At 50.8% G+C, this 21135-nt stretch overlaps 2 protein-coding genes across 4 annotated transcripts in view; one reads left to right on the forward strand and one right to left on the reverse strand.

The window, feature by feature from the left end:
• Nucleotides 1-42: 42 nt before the first annotated feature.
• SLC46A2 (solute carrier family 46 member 2) lies at nt 43-9997 on the forward strand. 3 transcript variants are annotated; one of them, XM_029920871.1, is made up of 4 exons: nt 43-1313; nt 2702-2785; nt 3172-3328; nt 9101-9997. In XM_029920871.1, exons 1-4 carry the CDS (start codon nt 176-178, stop codon nt 9156-9158), a joined length of 1437 nt encoding a protein of 478 aa, XP_029776731.1. In that variant the 5' UTR covers nt 43-175; the 3' UTR covers nt 9159-9997. The 3 variants fall into 3 exon arrangements, with proteins under 3 accessions (XP_029776731.1, XP_029776732.1, XP_029776733.1); XM_029920872.1 differs by lacking the exon at nt 9101-9997 and adding an exon at nt 3647-4070; XM_029920873.1 differs by lacking the exon at nt 2702-2785.
• Nucleotides 9998-19067: 9070 nt separating this feature from the next.
• The window catches only part of SNX30 (sorting nexin family member 30), a 105092-nt gene continuing 103024 nt past the window's right edge, over nt 19068-21135 (reverse strand). The window contains exon 9 of the mRNA XM_029919574.1: nt 19068-19838. Coding sequence (XP_029775434.1) covers nt 19779-19838 — 60 coding nt within the window. The 3' untranslated portion in view covers nt 19068-19778. The remainder of the gene's footprint in view (nt 19839-21135) is intronic.

A 21135-nucleotide genomic window follows, 5' to 3' on the forward strand; every position in this document is an offset into this window, starting at 1 on the left:
GCCCCGTTCCGCCGGCGGAGGCGGGAGGGGGCGCGGCCTTACAAGGCGGGGAGGAGCGGCCGTGCCCGGGGGTCACCGGCGCAGGGTCGGCCGCTGTCACACGCGCCCCGCGCGCACCCGGAGCACGGCGCACACTCGCGCTCGCACCGAGTCCGGCCACGGAGCCAAGAGCCTCATGGGTCCCGAGGCCACCTGCCCGCGGAGCTGGCCCCTGCCTCGCCTCCGGGTGAGGACCTGGATCGAGCCCGTGGTGGCGTCCACGCAGTTGGCTTCCTCCCTCTACGATGCGGGGCTGCTCCTCGTGGTGAAGGCGTCCTTCGGCGCCGGGGCCTCCTCCAACCACAGCGCCAGCCCGTCGCCGTCGCCCCGGGACGCTCCGGAGGACGAACAGCAGAGGGCCATCTCCAACTTCTACATCGTCTACAACCTGGTGGTGGGCCTGACGCCCCTGCTGTCCGCCTACGGGCTCGGCTGGCTCAGCGACCGCTACCACCGCAAGATCTCCATCTGCGTGTCCCTGCTGGGCTTCCTGCTCTCCCGCCTGGGGCTGCTGCTCAAGGTGCTGCTGGACTGGCCCGTGCAGGTGCTGTACGCGGCGGCGGCGCTGAACGGGCTGGGCGGCGGCTTCTCCGCCTTCTGGTCGGGCGTCATGGCCCTGGGATCCCTCGGCTCCTCCGAGGACCGCCGCTCCTTGCGCCTCATCCTCCTGGACCTGATCCTGGGCCTGGCGGGATTCTGCGGGAGCATGGCCTCGGGGCACCTCTTCCAGCAGATGACTGGGCACCACTCGGGGCAGGGCCTGGTGCTGACGGCCTGTAGCGTGAGCTGCGCCGCTTTTGCACTTTTCTACAGCCTCTTGGTCCTGAAGGTCCCTGAGTCGATGGCCAGTCCCAGCAAGGCGCTCCCCACTGTGGATACTGTGTCAGGCACGGTTGGCACGTACCGTACCCTGGATCCTGATCAGTCAGACAAGCAGAGTGTGGCAGGGCACCCTCCATACCCTGGGAAAGCAAAGCCCCAAAAGACTATCATTGCCCTGCTCTTTGTGGCTGCCATCATATATGACCTGGCAGTGGTGGGCACCGTGGACGTGATGCCCCTTTTTGTGCTCAGGGAGCCTCTCAGTTGGAATCAAGTGCAGGTGGGCTATGGAATGGCAGCGGGGTACACCATCTTCATCACCAGCTTCCTGGGCGTCCTGGTCTTCTCCCGCTGCTTCCAGGACACCACTATGATCATGATTGGGATGGTTTCCTTTGGGTCGGGAGCCCTCCTCTTGGCGTTCGTGAAAGAGACATACATGTTCTACATTGGTGAGTCTGGCGTTCCTGGGGAGGCAGGACAAGGACACGGCTGAGTCGTGGGCTGATGCCCGGATCAGTGTGGTCTGGGTGTCCAGCTACCAGCAGGGACCATACCTACTGCCTAGGAAGTTACAAGGGAGGCAGGATTATGCGCAGTTGAGTTAATCCAAGTTGTATTGTCTAGTGTGTTACCTGTGTGCCCACTGAAATGTCAGTGATGCCCATGGCTCTGGGAAGTCAACGGATGGTTGGTCAGTGGTACCCGCAGTCAGTAGGGAAGGTTTCAGGTTGGCCTTTGGAGATGGGGTTGGATTTCTTCTCCCCAAATTTAAAGGGATAAAATATTAAGGTAATCAGGTTGAAAAGATCCCTTAAATTAAAACCATCTCAGGCCCTATTTAAAATGGATAAAAATTCTCCATAAATGCCTTCCATGACTAAAGTAATAAATTCTCTCAAGGGAGCAGAATGAAGTTTCCATCTGAGGACACAGGCCGGACAACCATAAGCAGAGACCTCTCTAGACCAACGTTTGAATAGAACTTTCTGCGTTGATAGAAATGTTCTAAATCTAGTCTGTTCAGTGAAAGTAGCCACCAGCCACGTGTGGCTATTGAGCACTTGAAATGTGGCTTGTGCAGCTGAAGAACAGAATTTTACATTTGATTTGATTTTAATTAACTCATAATTAACATGTGGCTAAGGGCTAACATAGTCAAAAAAAACAACTCTAGACAGTTATCAGAGGCTGTCCCTTGGCTGAGGTCACACATCTCAGAAAACATCTAACAAAATAGCACCTTAGGTTTGGCCAACCCTCAGTGAAATGGGCCACGTGCAAAAGCCAGAGTACCCCTCTCCCCTTCCCTTCCACCACCTCTACCTCTGTCCCTCCCTGCTCCCCACACTTAAGCACCCAGCACACTGGGATTAGGAATAAGGCTCGTGGGAAGGGAAGGTGCGTGGTGGCTGTGTACGTGGTATACATTCTTGGATGCAGTTCGCCCAAATTCTGGCACTGACTGCCAGAAGGCTTCATGAATGGTGACGGAAGGCACCTCTGTCCCAGGGACAAGCAGAGGAGCCTTAAGTCACTCCTGTGACATCAGCTCCGCTTCCCTAGATGCTATATAACTCTGCCAATGAAGCCACCCTTGACTACCCATCACTACGCCACCTTGCAGATGTGTCTGTGGTGTCTATGGCCCCATCAGAGCTCCGAGACTCAGTCCACCCCAGAGACGGTGTTGGCCTGCAGGCAGAGAAACCACTCCTTCCAGGGCCAGCCCACGGGGGTTGTGGGGAGGGGGGTTCCTGGTGAGGCTTTTCTTTTTCCGGTTGACTCCTTGGCCAAGACTGGGCACCATGAGGGGTGGTCTCGTTTGATTTCTTTCCAGCTCGAGCTGTCATGCTGTTCGCTCTCATCCCCATCACAACCATCCGATCAGCAATGTCCAAACTCATAAAGGGCTCCTCTTACGGTAAGTGAGAGGCATCTCTCCAAGGTTCTCTGCCAGCCTGTTTCAGAGCTGCCTGGCTTGAGGCATAGGGTTCGGGCTTGCAAAAGGCACTCGAGACAGTTCCAGAAGCAGCCTTGAATACTCTAGGAACACTCTAGTGTCCATTCAGACCACAGGGGGTGAAAACAGAAGCATGGGAGGGACTCAGAAAGTCAGTCACTGAAAAGCCACAGCCAGAGGAGTCACAGGCTGCAGGAAGACGCGGCTGGTAGAGGCAGGAGTCCGGGTGAAAGGAGCCAAGACTGAGAGGATGCGCAGTCTCCCGAGAGCTCCCTAGAGACTCGGCCAGCGGGTACAATGGAAGGGACAGCAGCTTGTCTTCTTGGTAACCTCTGTCCCTTCCACAGGAAAGGTGTTCGTCATCCTGCAGCTGTCCCTGACCCTGACCGGGGTGGTCACATCCACGGTGTACAACAAGATCTATCAGCTCACCATGGAGAAGTTCGTGGGCACCTGCTTTGCTCTCTCCTCCTTTCTCTCCTTCCTGGCCATCATCCCGATTGGGTAAGAAAGAAGAGTCTGTGGTTTGGACTGGGGCTTGGGGGCTCAGATCAGGGCCTCTTGGACCATCTCCAGCCTAGTATCATAAAGAATTATTTATTTGCAGCATTTATGCAGTGGGTTCTGAACCGCCTCCCCCACAAAGAAGAAGTCCTCCTGTTCTCCCAAGCTAATAATCTGCCAATCTGGGAAACCCCCAACCTCATAAATAATGAACGGAGGGCCACAATTAGCTGGGTACTTCCTGGCAGCTTTATACTTCCTTGTGATTAGAGGCTGGGATTAGATATCCTCTTGAACCACTCTAACCTCTTTTTTTAGGTCCTTTTAGACGAGAACCATCCTGCCTCACTTCCTAGTATTCTCCGCATGTCCTCCTAGGGCTTGGCACCTGGCAGGGCTCCTGAAATCTCATGCCACTGGACTGTGTGAGCTCCTGGTAGGACTTGGGCAATCCCTTTGATCTCTCTGGGGGAGCTGTCTCATTTGTAAAATAAGAGCACTCAGGTCAAGGAAATAACAAGCAAGAGGAAGGCTGGAGAAGCCAAAGAGAGGCAGTCTGGTTCCGCGGTCAGAGCACCAGCCTAGGACATCACCGAAATGGTCTTTGACCAGCCCTGTCCAGTGCGAGTCACAAGAGCACACAATGTATGTGATTTTAAATCGTCTAGTAATGTTTAAAAATGGTAAGACAGGTGAAATTAATTTTAGCAACACATTTGATTCAACCCAGTATATCCAAAATATCACCCCAACATGTAATCAATTTGCAAACTTAATGAGGTTTGTTTTTTTTTTAACTAAGTCTTTGAAATCTGGTACGTATTTTATGCCGATGGCACATCTCAGTTTGGACTCAAGTTGAACATATTCCAAGTGTCCGGTGGCCAATGTAACTAGTGACCGCTACATTAGACAGCACAGCTTCGACCTGTTTAGGCCCGTTTACCCCTTGTCATTGGGTGAGGCCCTCTCCTGCTGGTTCACTCCCGCCAGAGGAGAAAGGAATACAATAAACATACCACAGTAATGTGCGAGGGATTTGATAAAGATGTGCATTTTGGAAGGTCTGCCTGGGAGTACAGAGAGGTCTACACATCAATAATGGCGGCACTGAGTAGGAAATCAGTAAATGCAGGTTGGAAGAAGTGGAAGTGGATGGGGGTGAGGCCCTTGTTGGGATTCTCACATCAGGTCATAATCTAGTCCCTGTAGACAGAGAAGGTGGAGCCTCCTGAGACAGGAGCCACCAATCATGAAGGCTCTTTGCTCTATTTCATAGTTGAGAAAAGGAAAGATTGGAAGTGAAGGAAGGAAGGAAGGATGGAAAGGAGGTAAGGGAGGGAGGAAGGAAAAAGAAGGAAGGGAGGGAGGAAGAGAGTACAGAGGGAGGGAGGAAGCAAGGAAGAAATGAAGGAAGGAGGAAAGAAGGAAGGGAGGGAGGGGGAGGGGAGGGAAGGAGGGAAGGCAGCCAAGCAGCTGGGGATCTGTGTGAGCAGTAGCACGATTATGAGGGCCTTCTTGGCCCAGTTCTCATTTTTTCAAGGTGTGGGACTGAGCCAGACCTGTCCTCAGACTGCCCAGCCCTCAGGCCTTTCCCTGTGCCCCGATTTTCATGTGAGTCTTGGCTGAATGGGTTGGGCTTAGCTAGGCCTAGAACGCAATGCGAATTTGTCAGGAGCCCCAGCTTTTTGTCCAGGTGAGTAATGGATTAGTAGCTGTCCCCTTGGAGGTTTACCCAGCCCTACCTGACTGGCACACGGGCGAAATATTTTCATTAACCTAAACAAACAAACAAAAGGAAACAAGTCTGACTAATGTGTGTCCCAGCGAGATATAAACGGACGAATGAAAGCGGTGAGAAAATAGCAATAGTTGGCTTCCTTCCGACAGTTTCGCTGCTTCGTGCGTGTACTGAGTGGGGTGCTGTGCTTTCGTTGAGAGACTTCGGGGCCCGTGAAGGAGGTGGGCCGCCCTTGAACATCTCACTCCAGTGCACTGTGTAACATGCACTTGGATTTGGTCATACTTCCTGTGCACAGGGTCTGACTTAGGCCACGCAGGGTCTTCGTGATCTTGTATCACAGATTCGGGGACAGAATCTTGAATCAGTCGAGTAAATACTTGAGTGCTTACGTGAATGAGACACGTAAGGAACTGCTAATTATTTCCCTGTCTCGTGGCTGTTTAACAGCAAAGAGACACACGTGCGAATAAAGCCTCGTTGGGTATATGCTGGAATCACCTAGAAAGATTGAAAAAATCACTGATGTCTAGGTCCCGCCCCCAGAGATTCTGACTCAGTTGATCTGGAGTGCAGCCTGGGCACAGGCCTTTTTAAAAGCTCTCCGGGTTATTTGAATATACAACCAGGATCGAGGACTCTGGTATAAGGGGAGGGTTTCCATTACCTTTCTCTTCCGTGAAGTCACTAAATAAACAAGATCCTGACAAACTTACGGCCAGAAGAGGCCAACGCTGTGCCATCAATCATCAAGTGAGAGCGACAGGGAAAACCAGTATGGCTGTCTAACCACAGAAAGAAAAGCTACATTCCAATGACATACAAGCCCATGAGGACATGTCAGAGGAGGTCGCAGAGGACGCGGTGGAGGCAGAAGGCTGGCAGGAGAGGTCCCAGGGCCAGAGCTGCCAACAGCCTGTTTGCAAGAAGGGACTGTGACCCAGCCCTGCCTGGTTCCAGAGTGAGCTCAGTTCATGTGACTATGCTTGTTCCTCTTTTCTTTTTTTTTTTTTAATGTTTCTTATTTTTTGAGAGAGACAAAGCACAAGATGGGGAGGGGCAGAGAGAGGGAGACACAGGATCTGAAGCAGGCTCCAGGCTCTGCGCTAGCTGTCAGCACAGAGCCTGACATGGGGCTCGAACCTGCGGACTGCAAGATCATGACCTGACTTTGGTCAGATGATCAACTGACTGAGCCCCCCAGGTGCCCCATCCTGCCTGTTCTTCTTACGTGCAGCTCGGAGGTGCTGAAGGAAGGGCTGTCTGGCTGTGCCCACCTCAACCTGCTTGCCGCTCTCTCCCTCACCTCTCTCCCCACCCTTTTCTTAGTAATCATGATAGCAAACCTGTGACTAGCCCTTACCATGTGCCAGCTATTACTTAAAATGTTTTATGTTTTAAGGAATTTAATATCCCCCCAAAGCCCTCTGAGGTAATTACTATTACTGTTTTGCTAACGAGGATACAGAGATGCTAAGGTATTATGTAACTCACCAAAGGTTCCACAGCCTGTAAGTGGAAGAGACAGGATTTGAACCCAGGCAGTCTCTGATCCTCTACACCACACTGCTTCTTAGTAGAGTCACCAGGTGCCTGGGTGCCACCTGTCCCATCTCCTTAGAGAGCTCACTCTGAGAGCTAGCTGTGCTCTCCTGAATTCTTCCTACTGGAGGACACGTGATCTGCCACCCTCTCTCTCCCCAGCCTCTTCATAGTTAGTTTCTGCAAAGGCTCGTGTGCACCTGCTGCCGGCGTCCACGCCACCCACTCACTCTGCCCAGCCGTCCGAGCCCCGCCCCCCTCACCACCAGAGCTCTTCTCACTAGGGCCGCCGGCTACTCTTCAAGGCTGAATCCGGTGGACTGGCTGCAGCCCTCACCTCATCCCACGTGATTTCTCCGTGGCCCCAACCCGTGCTCACTCTTGGCCATCACTTGGCTTTCTCTACACCTCATCGCCGCTTCTCTACAAACCTCCAGATGGAAGATTCTTTGGGGCTCTGCTCTGGGTTCTCGCTTCATATTCTCTAAGCAATCTAAAGCACTTTCAAAACTTCAAATTACCGTCTGAGTTTCCAAAATTGGGTTCTTGATGCCTTCCTCTGCCTGGGCCGCCTCCAGCCTTCCCCGCCTCACTGAATGGCCTCACCACTCACCCAGCAGAGAAATTCGAGTCACCGAAGTCTGCCCTCATCCTCATCTCCCTGCACCTCCAGTCCATCAGGCCTCATTGATTCTACCTTCAAAACAGTCCTCGAATTCACCCTTTCTTCTTATCCCTACCGCTACCCCCCGAGGCCAGAGCGGTTGGACACCTGGATTAGCCTCCGAGCCGTTCCTCCTGTGTCCACTCTTACTCCTTCCCATCCTCCCCCCACCAGGTGCCCAAGCAATGTCCTTCACGTGTTTAAACAGCTCACGTCATCTCCTGCTCAAAGCTCTGCTCTTGGCTGTCACTGCTCTTAGGATACAACCCGAATGTCTTCCCATGGACCACAGGGTCTGCTGTAGCCTGGCTTTGCCAACCTCCCTAATTTCTCTTTCTGTCACTAACCACCCTGCCCGACCCCAGGTGTCAGCCCCGGTTCTGCCCCTCATTCTCTTCCCCCTTCTGCGCCCATGCCTCCTTCTTAACCCAACCAGATGTGGTCTTAAACACCCTTCTCTCAATGAGGTTTTGAGAAAAATCCCTTTCTTAATCTAAATTAGGTCCTTTTATCGTATGTTCCCAAAACTTCCTCTATTTTCCTTCATAGCATGATAGTTGATGATTACGGATTTTCTTTCTTTCTTTTTCTTTCTTTTTCATGTTTTATTTTTATTTTTGAGAGAGAGGGTCAGAGAGAGAGAAAGACACAGAATCCAAAGACAGGCCCCGGGTTCTGAGCTCCAAATGGAAGATTCTCTGGGGCTCTGCTCTGGGTTCTCACTTCATATTCTCTAAGCACAGAGCCCAACATAGGGCTCGAACCCACGAACTGTGAGATCATGACCTGAGCTGAAGTCAGACGCTTAACCGGCTGAGCCACCCAGGTGCCCCATGCGATTATCTTTTCATATGCTTGCCCACCAGACCGTAGGCTCCCTGAAGGCAGGAACCTTGTGTGTTTGACTCAGTGCGTATCCTCTGTGTCCAGCAGAGAGCCTGGCATGTAAGAAGTACTCAAAAAGCATTTGTTTAATGAACGATCTGTCAGAAGGGTGTGGCACCCCCTAGCCAGGATTGTTGACCGTCCATGACCATGAAGGCAGCGGCTGGCCAGAGCCCCCTGGCTGTGCTGTCAGGGTCTGCAGCAGGGGTCAGCTGTAGAACCAGGGCTGTGACCTGGTGTCCTGCCAGCTCTGTAATACAAGTTTTGTCTCAAGTACAGGGAGTGTTCCTCCCTGTAGAGCCCTGGGACTCATGGAAGGTGGGACATCAGGGTTTTGGGAAGTTCCCACAAAGCTTTACCTTGGAAGGCTTGGACTTACGCTCGCACCCCATCCAGCGGCTTCCAGGTGTTGACCATCAGCCAGGAAGTGGTTGCTGTGGCCTAGAAACTGAGGTTCCTAGAGCTCAAGCGTGAGAAAACCGAGATCCCGGAGGTGGAAGGACCTGCCAAAGGTCACACAGATCCAAGACTTCAACTCAGAGCTCCTAATTCCTATGCATCCCTTTTTTACAAATACTTGAAGACAATGTAATAAGGATTTATGGAAGAGACAGGGAGCTGTGGAAAGACAGAAGATGAGGCAGCAAATTCTTCTTGAGATCAGCCCAATCTTGATACTGAATTACATGTGGGAGTTCATCACCAGGCAGTAGTGAGTTGGACAGAGATTCCAGGGAAAGGAAAATGTAGAGGCAAAGGGCTTGAGAGATTTCAGGGCTGGAATGGGCCATCTCTCCGCTCAGAACAGCACTCTGGGAGCAATGGAGAGAGCCTCTCAGACTACAGGTGATAACGAGGCAGCCATTGGTGGGAAGGAGAAGGCACACCCTTTGCCCCATTCCAATAGTTGTCTGGTAATTCTGTCTTGTAATTCTTCCAGCATCGTGGCCTACAAACAAGTCTCCTGGCAGCAATATGGGGACGTCACAGAGAAATGAAGGTGCTGAAAATACCAGCAATGGTGGGACACCTTTGAAGTCAAAAGATGGGACTGGGTGCCGGTGACCAAAGCAAGCCACTGCTCCAAAACCCCAGGTTCCGGCCAGACTCGGCCAGGGCATGACCTGCTCTGGCTCAGAGATCCCTGGTGGGTGGGGAAAAGCACTTTCTTGGTGACAGAAGCACTTTCTCAGCTTCCAGATGTCCCTGTTAGACGGAGCTCAGGTTCTGGGGGCAGCAGAGTGTGAACTTTCAGGGGTTAGATGCGGGGGTGTGCACAGTCACAGGAGATGCATAACGGGCTTCAGACAGCAGCCCCTTTTCTCCCAGGACTCGTCTCCAGGGCTCCGAGGTCCTGTTACTAGTCACTTGGGTGCTCTGCTGGGAGTCCCCCAGGAAAACTCAAGCCAAAGCATGCATTTTCCATAGCCTAAGGAGAACGCAGAGGGGATGCTTTATAAGAACTCCCAACAGTGAACATCAGCCAATATATTTTTTTAATTAAAATAAAACCTTGAAAAAAAGTTAAGTTTTCTTCCCTGAGGCCTTGTTAGCTGTGAACACTCAGGAGAGATTTGGGGCTCGGCCTCTTGGCTTCAGGGTAGTTTTATTGCCATCGTTACTGTTGTTTTTAAGAAGCAAATATCAAAAGGCTTTCTTTAGTGGAATATTATATTGAATATTTTCAGTCAACAATACTTCTTCCCAAAGTGGGTGCTGTGAAGGGAGAGGTTATATGCTAAGAGCCATTTTATCTTGAGGTACCTATTTTTATAGCCTATTTTACTTACATATAGAAAAACAGACTCAACTCCAAATAAAATCAACATTTATTGTGTGCGTGTGAATCATTCTTCCCCGGCCAGACCCCTTCTATAATTACAGACATGGCATTCTTATACTGGGGTGAAACGTAAAGCCAGGGAATGCATTTCAAGCTCCAAGTGTTTGGGCTCAAAGAGTTTACATCTCTGATCTCTTGCAGGGAATAAACAAAACTTTCTGGCATGTCTCCTAAGGTCCTGGCACCGTCCTAGGTGCTGAGACATGGCAAGAATGTGATGGCTTATGCCCTGACACAATGTTCTGTCTAGCAGGTGGACAGGCGGAACAGCTGGCAACCAGGGATCCTGTAATAAATGCTAACACGAGGGAGCATCCAATGGACTTAGGGGGGCACGGAAGGCTTCTCAGCAGTGGTATATGTAACACTGGAAGGATAAGGAGTCACCCAGGCTTACCTGAGGGACAGTCCAGGCAGAAGGAATAACAAGCGGGAAGGCCTGAAGATGAGTATCTCTAGATATAGGCATTCAATACAAGGGGAGCAAAGGAGGAGGGAGGGACAGGTACCCAAAGGGCAGAATCCAGACAGGAGACTGGGATGCTAAGGAGGAACAATATACATGTAGAGCCTTATAAAGAGTTTCTCATTAATTTTTTCTAATGTTTGTTTAATTTTGAGAGAGAGAGAGAATGAAAAGAGGGAGGAGCAGAGAGAGGGAGACAGAGAATCGGAAGCAGGCTCCAGGTTCTGAGCTGTTAGCACAGAGCCTGATGCAGGGTTCGAACTCACACACCATATCATGACCTGAGCCAAAGTTAAGATGCGTAACTGGCTGAGCCACCCAGGTGCCCCCAAAGAGCTTCTCTTTAAAGTAACAGGGACAGCTGGTGGCAGACCTCACACAGGAGCAGGGCATGTGCCCTGGCATCCTGAGAATGAACTAGGGCAGGAAGGAGCAGAAGGAGTGAGAAGACTTGCAGAAAGGACACAAGAGCAGAGAGTCTGGCAGTAACCCAGGTGCCGGATATGGCAGACTGACCTTGGATAAGATGTGGAGTTTAGAACAGCAGAGGGACTTCGAGAAGTCCTTGGGAGCTGGCAGTCAGCAGGAGCTGGTGACAGATAACCTGCAGAGGGTGAGGCAGATGGAGGCAAGAATGCTCGTATTTGGGGTTCAGGCAACTAGGAAGAAGCCAGAGCCTCTCCCTGAGACAGGCTATGTGGGCAGAGGTGGGGTGGAAGTGGAGTTCAAGATTACCTCACTTCCTCTTGACTCCCTGCCTCCTGCCCCAGCCCGATCGGCTCCCCAGCCCGGATGAGTCCCATCGTTGGCTGTTCCAGTCCTGCTCCTGAAGAGCTGGCGTGCAGCATCCAGGAACATGTCCTGCTTTGTCCCCGCTCACCCAGCTGTAAGCTTGTGGGTCTTAACCTGAGCTGGGCTCCTAAAGCCCCAACACTGGCTCCTTTTTACCAAGGTGGCAGTTTTGACCCTTTCCCACTTGCCCCGGGTCACCAATTCTTCTAACAGAGGTTCTAAACCCTTTGATGTTCTCCAAGTGTGGTTTCTGACCCAATAGCATCAGCATCCCCAGGAAACCTTGTTAGAGATGCAAATTCTTGGGCTCCACCCAAATCAAACTCTAGAGGTGGGGACCAACAACTGGTGTTTTCACAAGCCCTCAAGCTTAAGAGCCAATGTTATCTATGGGTCTTTTTCTCCTTAAGAATGTTCCCTGAGTCCCTCTCATCCTTTGCCTGCATTCTTAATTCTTTTTTTAAATTTTTTTAGTTTATTTATTTATTTGGAGTGGGAAGGGGCAGAGAGAGAGACAGAGGAAGAGAGAATCCCAAGCAGGTTCAGCGCCATGAGCATGTGGAGCCCGATTTGGGGCTCAAACCCATGAATCAGGAGATCGTGACCTGAGCCAAAACCAAGAGCCAGACACTTAACCACCTGAGCCCTCCAGGTGCCCCCATCCTTAATTCTTGAGGCCCATAAAGTCTTTGGTGTGTTCTCCAAGTAATCTAGTCTACTCTCAGGGATTCCAGAACGCTCTTTCCAACAAGCCGGTCAACACCTCCACTTGGATTTCCTCAAACATAAATCCAAACCAAATTAGTCTCCCACCCCACCGTCTAAGCTACTCCAACCTTTACATTTTTCTCCTGACTGTTTTCACATGTGAGTTAATCCCGTCACCTCCCTGCTACCAGGCTTCAAAAGTCCGCGTCATCTGACCCCCTCCCCCTGCCACAGAAACCTCTTAAATCCATCACCCTTCCTATCACCCGCTCGCCACAACTTTTATGATCTATTCCCATCTATTCCCCAGGGCTTCAGTCTGACCACAGTCCTCCAGAATACTACCTCCATCACCTTCTTAAAGCAGTTACAAGAAATATATCCCCCCACCCCGCTTTTAATTTTCAATTGACAAAGCAAATGGGAAGGATTGTTATGGGAATACTTGGTGTTTAAGTTGGCCATATTTAAACAAGTAATAGAAGAGTCTTCCCGTAAGAGCAATCATCTAAGTGCTGGCAGACACTTTGGTGCTTTATATACATTACTGCCAATCCCACCAGCAACCCTCCAAGGGAAAGCACGTCTTCATTGCAAAGATCAAAATACGGACATTCAGAGAAATGGGACTTGCCTAAACCCACCGAAGGAACGAGTAGAAAAGCTGAGACTCGATCCCAAAGCTCTCTCAATCCCACCTTGCGGTCTCATTTTGTCTGACTGTAGTCTTAGATTAGTGACGTCTACTGTAAGTTCAAGTCCATTTCCAGTGCACGGGGGTCATTAACTGATCCTTCTGGTCTCCCTTCAAAACACACTCTTGACACCCTAACGAACCAGAGACATTTCTTCTTGCCTAACAGATTTCTTAAAAGCATCATGCAGTTAAAAAAAAAAAAAAAACTGGAAAAAACCAGGAAATGACTGGCCCTGAGAAGATGCGCTTTGCTCTGGGACAGTGGGACGGAGTAGCGAGAAATCCTCCCGGCGGACCTGGGCTGCCCGCCAGGCTGCCCGCCAGTCACAGCGGTTACGTACAGACACCTCGTCGCTTCTTCATCTCCCCGAACCGGTGCCAACCTGTAGGGTGTAGGAGAAGGGAAACAGGATAAATCTGCAGAGAAGTAAAGAGTAAAAATAGTTTAATTATGTATTTTTTTCCTGTTGCTCTGGATATCCTGATTTTTTTTTTTTTAGATCTTTTTTTTTTAAATGCTTTTATTTATTTTTGATACAGAGAGAGACAGAGCATGAGAGGGGGAGGGGCAGAGAGAGAAGGAGACACAGAACCGGAAGCAGGCTCCAGGCTCTGAGCTAGCTGTCAGCACAGAGCCCGACGCGGGGCTCGAACCCACGAACGTGAGATCTGACCTGAGCTGAAGCCGGAGGCTTAACCGACTGAGCCACCCAGGCGCCCCTGGATATCCTGATTCTTGTAGGCAAACTCATACCTCTTTAGAGAAAACAAGAAAACAGAACACAAGGCACGTATGTGTTCCTGCCGTATAAAGTGTTACAAATGACAACATAATTCAAGGTAAAGAAAGCATCATTCATAGGTTTATTGGTCCATTACTTTAAGTTAATTGAGGTAAAGAAACCTTTAAATTTACAAGCTAATAGTTAACAAGCAATACAAATTCTTTTGTTTACCTCAAAGTGTAATACTAATTTCATAGTAAACAATGGACAGAATTTTTTTATACACGAATATATGAAAAAAAGTGGACAAAAACCTCGTGCCAACATCAAAAAAATGCAACAAAACCTTTTTTTTTTCTTTTTACAATCTCTGGGTTCCATAACAAAGAAAGAAAAAGAAAGGTGACATTCTTTAGAGTTTGGTAGCTTCATGAAACAGAGACTTTGACCTGGAAATAAATCACTTTCTCATCTGCACACATTCTTGAGCACTTTTTTTTTTTTTCACAGCTTTTGATTTGGCTTATTGGCAGCATGGAGAGAAGAGACACATTTACACAGAGGGAGAGGACTTCGTCAATACCTCGTGAGAGAGGGGGGCTTCTTCTAAAATTTAAAATGTGAAGAATGATCTCTAAAAATAAGAAATACAGTCCATATTTCAGACATGACCTAAGCAAAAGTCTTGAGTCTCTTTTTCAACAGTTAAAATACAAGTTAGAAAGGTTGCTGGCAGTTTACTGTATGGGAATATATCAGATGGACATCATCTCCCAGTGCATTCCCAGTGCGCGGACAGAGGGATCGGGCACGCGGAAGGGCAGGGAGGGGCGCCCACGGGACAGGACCAAACCTCAGGGGTGTCCGGGTGTGGCGCCGACCGCCCACAGCTGCTGGTTGGTTGTGTGACAAAGGCCCTGCTGCACAGGTGTCTTTTTATCGTACAGATTCACATTTTGTTTGCAATCGGCTTTCCCCTCCCCGTTCCCATACTGGGGAAAGAAGCCACCCCCCTTTTCTCCTTCCAGTGCCACCGTGACTGAAGGGTGGGTCTGAGCCTGTGAACGACCTGCGGCTCAGGGGTGGGGCCAGGTGTGACCTGCTCTGACCTGGCGCACAGGGAGCCCAGAATCAGCCGGTGAGGGGGTGGCGCTGCCAGGGGACGTGTTGCAATACTCCGTCACTGGTTTTAATAGTAAAAGCTCTGTTACAATGGACTAAAGTATGGGAGTCAACACAATGGAGTTTAGGTTTTTGGCATTTCAACCTGTGGAGAATTTCTATCTGAAACGTGCTGCTCTGAGCCCCCACCCTGCCCCCAATGATCTTTTAAAAAGCTGTTCCGCAGAATTGGGGTAAACCATTAATACGTCATAATCTAGAGTTCTCTGTATCTGTGATTTGTCAATGCTGATACCGTATGTCCTCTACAATCAAGAGTGTGCCAAAAGGCACTAAGTTAGTCTTGCACACTTAATACGCGCGCGCACACACACACATACACACACACACGAACGGTTCAGTGGTCCCTGTCTTTCCCTACATTATCAAAAATATCATTTGGCAATAGCAATACTTAGCTTTCTCCTCCCAAAAGGCAGCCCTAATTATGAACCTCACTTTCTTATTTCTTCGAGGGCTGAGGACTGGCTATGTGAGACCGCTAGCATTTACACTGAAGAACTGATTATGTTTCTAAAAAAATCCTTTCTACCCAGAATCTAAAACATACTAGTTGAAGAATAAGGCATATTAGTTGGTGTTGACAATTCTCAAAAAGTAGTGTTGGGCTTTCAACAGTCTGTGGCATTTAAAAAAGTCTGGATTTGTTGACTTTCAAGTGCTAACTACGCAGAATGTTTCTCTTTGAGACAAATATCGTACTGGCTTGTTAAAGTTATTTTTTTCCAAAGCACTTATTTACAGGCTCTCTATAGTAGTAAAAACTGCCTGAATCACATATTTTTCTGCCACTTAGAAAGGTTTAGACAGCCAGACCCGGAATGCAGTTCAGACAGATGATTAAGAAACAACAGTCCAACTCCCCGTGACAAAGGCCTTTCCTCCACCTTCCCTAATGCACATGGCCCTGTGCGCGCTCTCATCCGGGGGGCTGTAGGGAGGCCAGACATCCTTAAAGCAGAAAGCTAACCACCTATTGGGTGGGCTGATGAAAACTCAGGTTCTTGGTTTATGCACAAAATAAAACAAAACAAAACAACAAAACAAACCCATGAGGAAGCAGAGAACAACTCCAATACACCCAGCTTGACAGGTCAGTCTGACCAGGGCATGACATTTTATGCAAATTTACCGATAAATGCCACCTGCCTTCCGAACGGAGAAAACATAAATAAAAGGCCATGTCCAATCTGTTGTCATCTTGAGGACTCTTAAAAGGGAGAAGCCAAACCCAAATTACCAAAATGTTTTGTAAATGGGGATGGCCCAAGTAGTGTTACTCCAGCCTGACGATTAGATTACTCGGTTTTCATGGGCCTTTAAAAGTAGGCATCCGGGAAGCGGGGGGGGGGGGGGGGGGGGGGGGGGGGGGGGGGGGGGGGGGGGGGGGGGGGGGGGGGGGGGGGGGGGGGGGGGGGGGGGGGGGGGGGGGGGGGGGGGGGGGGGGGGGGGGGGGGGGCGTGTGCAGGCTTGCTGTGCCCTGCCCTGCCCACAGGCAGCCTCTCTTCTGAGCAGGAAGCACCCTTTGGTGCAGCTGGAAGGAGGCCAGGCCTACCCCATCCCAACACCCAAACAGATGAGGCTGGAGTGGACCCGGGAGGCTGTGGTGGCTGTCTCTCTCCTGCCTCTCTCGGGGCAGAGTGTAGAGAAGGACTACTCTGCAGTCTAATGAACGGCATGAAGACAAAGCCAGGGGCCCCCGATTTCAATACTACTGAAGGCAGGGCCCAGTCACTGGACTCTGGGTGCGTCCCGAGCTGACACCTACCGGCCCACCAAACTCCTCTTGCAGACGGCCGTCTGGCCACCATGCCCTCCTCTAAAGCAGGACTTCCTATCATTTCAAAACAAAGGTAGCTTCACAAGAAATGAGCGGCAAGTGTGCATTTAAATCCCTCATGTGGATGGCGACTTGATAAGACATTTAATTCTACAACATGTAAGACACGCTCCAGGTGTGGCTGACATTTGGCATGAAGACAAACTTAACATTGCATTCACCACGCCCCCCAGAGTCGCACTGGCTTTTGTCGCTTCACCTAAATGTGAATTCAACGAGCAGCACAGTGAAATACGAGCCGATCATCTCCATAATTGCACTTATCTGAGGTCACTGGGAATCATTATTAAGTCTTATTAAAGGACAAAACCCAACCCCGAACCTGGCTGTGTGTGTTTTCCCTCCTCGTTCAGGAAGAACGGAGGTGTTCTGGCTTTGGACAGAGTAGCCTGGAATCTTCTTGTGCACCCACCACGTGATCAGGAAGAGAGCAGTGGCCACACCTGCCACGAAGCACAACTGCCCTCTTCCACATCAAGTTGAGTTCTAGGAATCCTCTTCTCTTCTGCCTCAGCCTGGATTTTTAACCTGGGTCAATGAACCCTCCCCTTCCCACACCCGAGGGACAGGTGACAGGGGTCACTCTGCATTCCGCTGCCATGCGCTCAAGACTCAAAGCCCGTCCAAGTCTGTCTGCCTGAGGTCAAGCGTGTCCCCAAGCAAAAGCCTCCTGGGACATAAGTATGAGAGAGGAGGCGGTGATCTCAGCACCACAACTTTGTGGAGCCAAGAAGGATGGGTGACGAGGCCTCTACGAGGCAGTCTTTGGCACAGAAGTCTCCGGGTCACACTTCTCACAGGGAGTCATCTTCATGCTCACGGAGATGAAGGGGCCAACGCCGGGGACTCCTGACCCAAGAGGCTGGGTGAGCCATGGGGGTGGGGGAGGCCTGGGGGGCCTCCTTCCCTGCCTACCATCCCTGCTTCCTGGGCCTCCTCACCTCATCTGATAGCAGCCTGAAGTAAGGGGCAAGAGTCCTCGGGCAAGGCCGTTTCTCCAAGGGCGTCTGGAACACACACTGGTTCTCCCAGCTCTGGCGTCAGTGTCCCAGGTGTCTTAAAGCACAGAAATATCATGTGGCGAAGAAATGGAAAAACAAGCCCCAAGATGCCTGAGTCCCCTCCGAACTAGTCTTCGGCCTCCAAAAACATAAGGAATGACTGTGTCCCCCCTCCGCTCCCCTCCCGTATGTCCCAGCGAGGAACCCGATGACTCTTTTGAAGAGTTGCCTTCTTTTCCAACTAGCCTTTCCAAAGGAATGCTCCTGGGCTTGGCAACTAGCGGCAGACGAGAGCCCAGTCTTCCCGCTAATTCTTTTCACAATTCTTTCCAAACACTTGTGACACCGGACAACATTTTTAAAGCACACACTCCACAAGGCAAGGCTTTGCATGTTCCTGCAGATGAGCACTCACTGTGGGGTCAGCCTACTGCCTTCCATGAAACATCAAGAGAGGGCCATCAACCCGTTACTGGATACACACCCTGTTCTACCCGCAAGCTTGGACTTGTCACTTGGACCCAGATATCCACACCCGCACCACCGTGACGGCTTAGAGGTAGCATGAAACACGGACTAGCCACTCGGAAGGGAGCCACTTCTGCTTCACTGACTCACTTCTAATTGTACCAAACTAAAAACTCATCGCAGGACTGCAGAAGGGCACAAGGGGCTCTGACGGAGGAGGCAAGTACCGATGGACACGACAATCCTTATCGAAACTATGACTCCATCAAAACACAAATGAAACAGAGCCGAACTGTTCTGCGCTGTCCTACCACGGCGTCCATGGCATCACCGCGGCTGCACGAGGTCAATGCCACCGGTGGGAGCGGGAGGGAGCGGCTCTGACACGCCGTGCACAGCCCGGTCCCGGGGTACAACCTGCATGTGCTCCAGCGCCTCGGCTCGGCTGCCCCGCGACAGAAACACGAACCGCCTCTCCGAGGCTCAGGTTTACCATTTTATGGGGGGACGGGCCACACAGGGGAGAGCGCAAACGTGGCCCAGGGAGCGTCACTTCAGGAGGGAAGAAAAGGAGTTGGAAGATAGATCCTCTTTGTCTGTTTCATGTTGGTTTGAAAAGCAAACCCGGTCACAGTCCGAAGACTTGCAAGCCGCCCGTGGTCGCCGGGGAACGTGGCGGCAGGTTGAGGAGGTTTCAGCTTATTGGGAAGCAAAGGGCTCACTGCTGACACTCGTCATCTCCGAGGCCCATCCAGATACCGACTCTTCTTCCCAACCAGGGATCTATCAAGGGTTAAAGCACTTAATGTGGAACCTTCACACGAAGTTCCCAGGACCTCTACTGTGTCACGACGGCACCCCGGCCTCTCACCTAAAGGCTGCCCAAACACTCCGTGGACGTGGTAGGAGACGCCAAATTAGGAGTTTGGGGTGAGGTAAAGGCAGACTGCGCAGAGCAGATGTGGAGATGGGGCCTGGCACAGGCCCAATGACCCCAGCTACTGGGGGCTACTCTGACCTCATGTAACACATACTCCTCATGACAGGCCTAAGCTCCACTCTGACGACATTAAACAAGCAAAAGAAAAACACTGAAGAACTTCACAGAGAAAAATGCACCTCCCCCCCCATTTTACACACACACACACACACACACACACACACACACACACACACACACAAAACCAGTTTCCAATCTACTGCATTCTAGTGTCAGAAACAAGTTTGGGGAGCACTGCCCCCTCGGCTCCCCGAGGTATCACATGAGGACAAGGACCTGGCTTGCTCGTTCAGGCACGGAAAACAGACGCGGACATAAACAGTCCTGTGTGAACCAGAAGCCACAAAAGAGGTGCCATTCGTGACAAGCAGGCAGCAGGCCACACTCACAGCTGTAGGCCACTGGACATTAAGGACTTTCCATGGAGGTGCCAACACCCCCTTCTAGGCTGAGACAAGTCGATGCCCACACAGGTCAATTCCAGAGTCCCCATGTGTCCGTGGAAATCGAGAGCTCCCCTCGGTCTGCCTTCCTTGTGCCCTGGAAAAGCAGACTTGGGCTCTCTTCCACCGCGGGCAACATGCTGTCCCCGTGTTCTGAGATGTCAGAACGTCAGCTGGGCCGTCTCGTCCCTCAGCTGCAGGTCTTGGTGTCCCAGATGTCATGGGCTCCTTCACAACACGGAAGTATGCTTCTTTCGCTGAGAGATGATTATAAATACTAATGGAGAACCACTGTCAGACGGAGGCGGATGGGAGCGGGAGGGGAAAGAAATACACAAAGGAGAGATGATCCTGTGGCTGTTTTCTCAGTGCCGCCTCTCTGGCACTACAGGGACGTCCTGGTATGGTGCCATGCCCTGTGTAAGTAGAAGAGTCTTGGTCCCAAGAAGGAACTTACTTGGCCTCTGGTTTCTCCTGTAGTAGCGGAATAATCGACTCCCACGCCATGAGGCACTGAAATGACAACACACACACACACACACACACACACACAGTATCAGCATCAGACTTTAGGATCAGGTTCTTAATTCTTCTCTGATCTACCCTTTCATTGTTAGTCCCACCGGGTCTCTGTATTACATGTTGTCTAAGTGATGCACGTACATAATGTAACGTCCGAGGTCTACGTGTCCACTATTGGAACCTGGGGAGGTGGCAGGCGTTTGCTTTGAATACATCATCCCCATCTCTATGAAAGACAGCGGGGTCTCTACAAGGCCTTACCGTAACGTCCATAAAGCTCATAGCCGGTGAGTGGGACGTATTCACTGACAGAAATTCCTTCCCTTCAAAACGCAGGAAAGACAGTGCGCTGCAAGCCTTCAGGTGGCTCGAGGGCCTCAGCCAAGAGGAAGACTTGCTCCAGGTGTGGGGATGACTGGCATAAGGTTGTAAATGATGCTAGCATGAGCCGGCCACCTGAGTCAGAGTGGGCGGGAACTCCACTCTTCTTTACCGACCTCAGATTATCTTGCTTGTGGGGCCACTCTTGGATCTCCCAACAGGGAAAATAGGGAGAGGAAACGACTGCATTTCATTGGGTCACTATCGCTAGTCCTCACAACTCCATGAGGTAGGATTATTATTACTTCTCTCCCTCCTGCCCCCCCCTCTCTCTCACACACACACACACACACACACACACACACGCTTCATATGGAGAAGATGAGGCCCAGAGTGGTTACATAACTTGTCCTAGACACAAAGCTAGTAAGTGGTCCAAACAGATATTCTTTCCACCATAGCAATCCCCTTTCATTCCAGAGCCGTGTGAAGGGCTAAGAACCTAACGACTGGCCCTCTCCTCTGACAGCACCTACTTAGCAAAACGATCCTCCCTTTGAGCAATCTCTTGCATAAAGGGCACAACAGAAGAACCGCACAAAGCCTTCTGTAGAAGGAGCTCCAGGTGAAGCAGGTCCTTGTGCTGAGTCATTTGGGAAGGAGTTCAGAGCAGGTAGGAGGAGAGAAGCATCCTTTGGTCAAGCTGGGGAACGGAGTGGTAAAACTACTCCACGCTTGCTTCCTTGGAGACTCTGAGGCTGGAGCAGAAACTAGACTAGGGCCCTACCCCACGTGAGGAAGCCCGGGGAGCCTCAAGAAGCTTGCTTTCAACCCCGAATAGCCAAAGTAATATTGAAGAAGAAAACCAAAACGGGAGGCATCACAATCCCAGACTTTAGCCTCTACTACAAAGCTGTCATCATCAAGACAGTATGGTATTGGCACAAAAACAGACACATGGACCAAT

This window comes from Suricata suricatta, chromosome 13 (genome assembly GCF_006229205.1).
Source record: "Suricata suricatta isolate VVHF042 chromosome 13, meerkat_22Aug2017_6uvM2_HiC, whole genome shotgun sequence".
Taxonomy (NCBI): Eukaryota; Metazoa; Chordata; class Mammalia; order Carnivora; family Herpestidae; genus Suricata; species Suricata suricatta.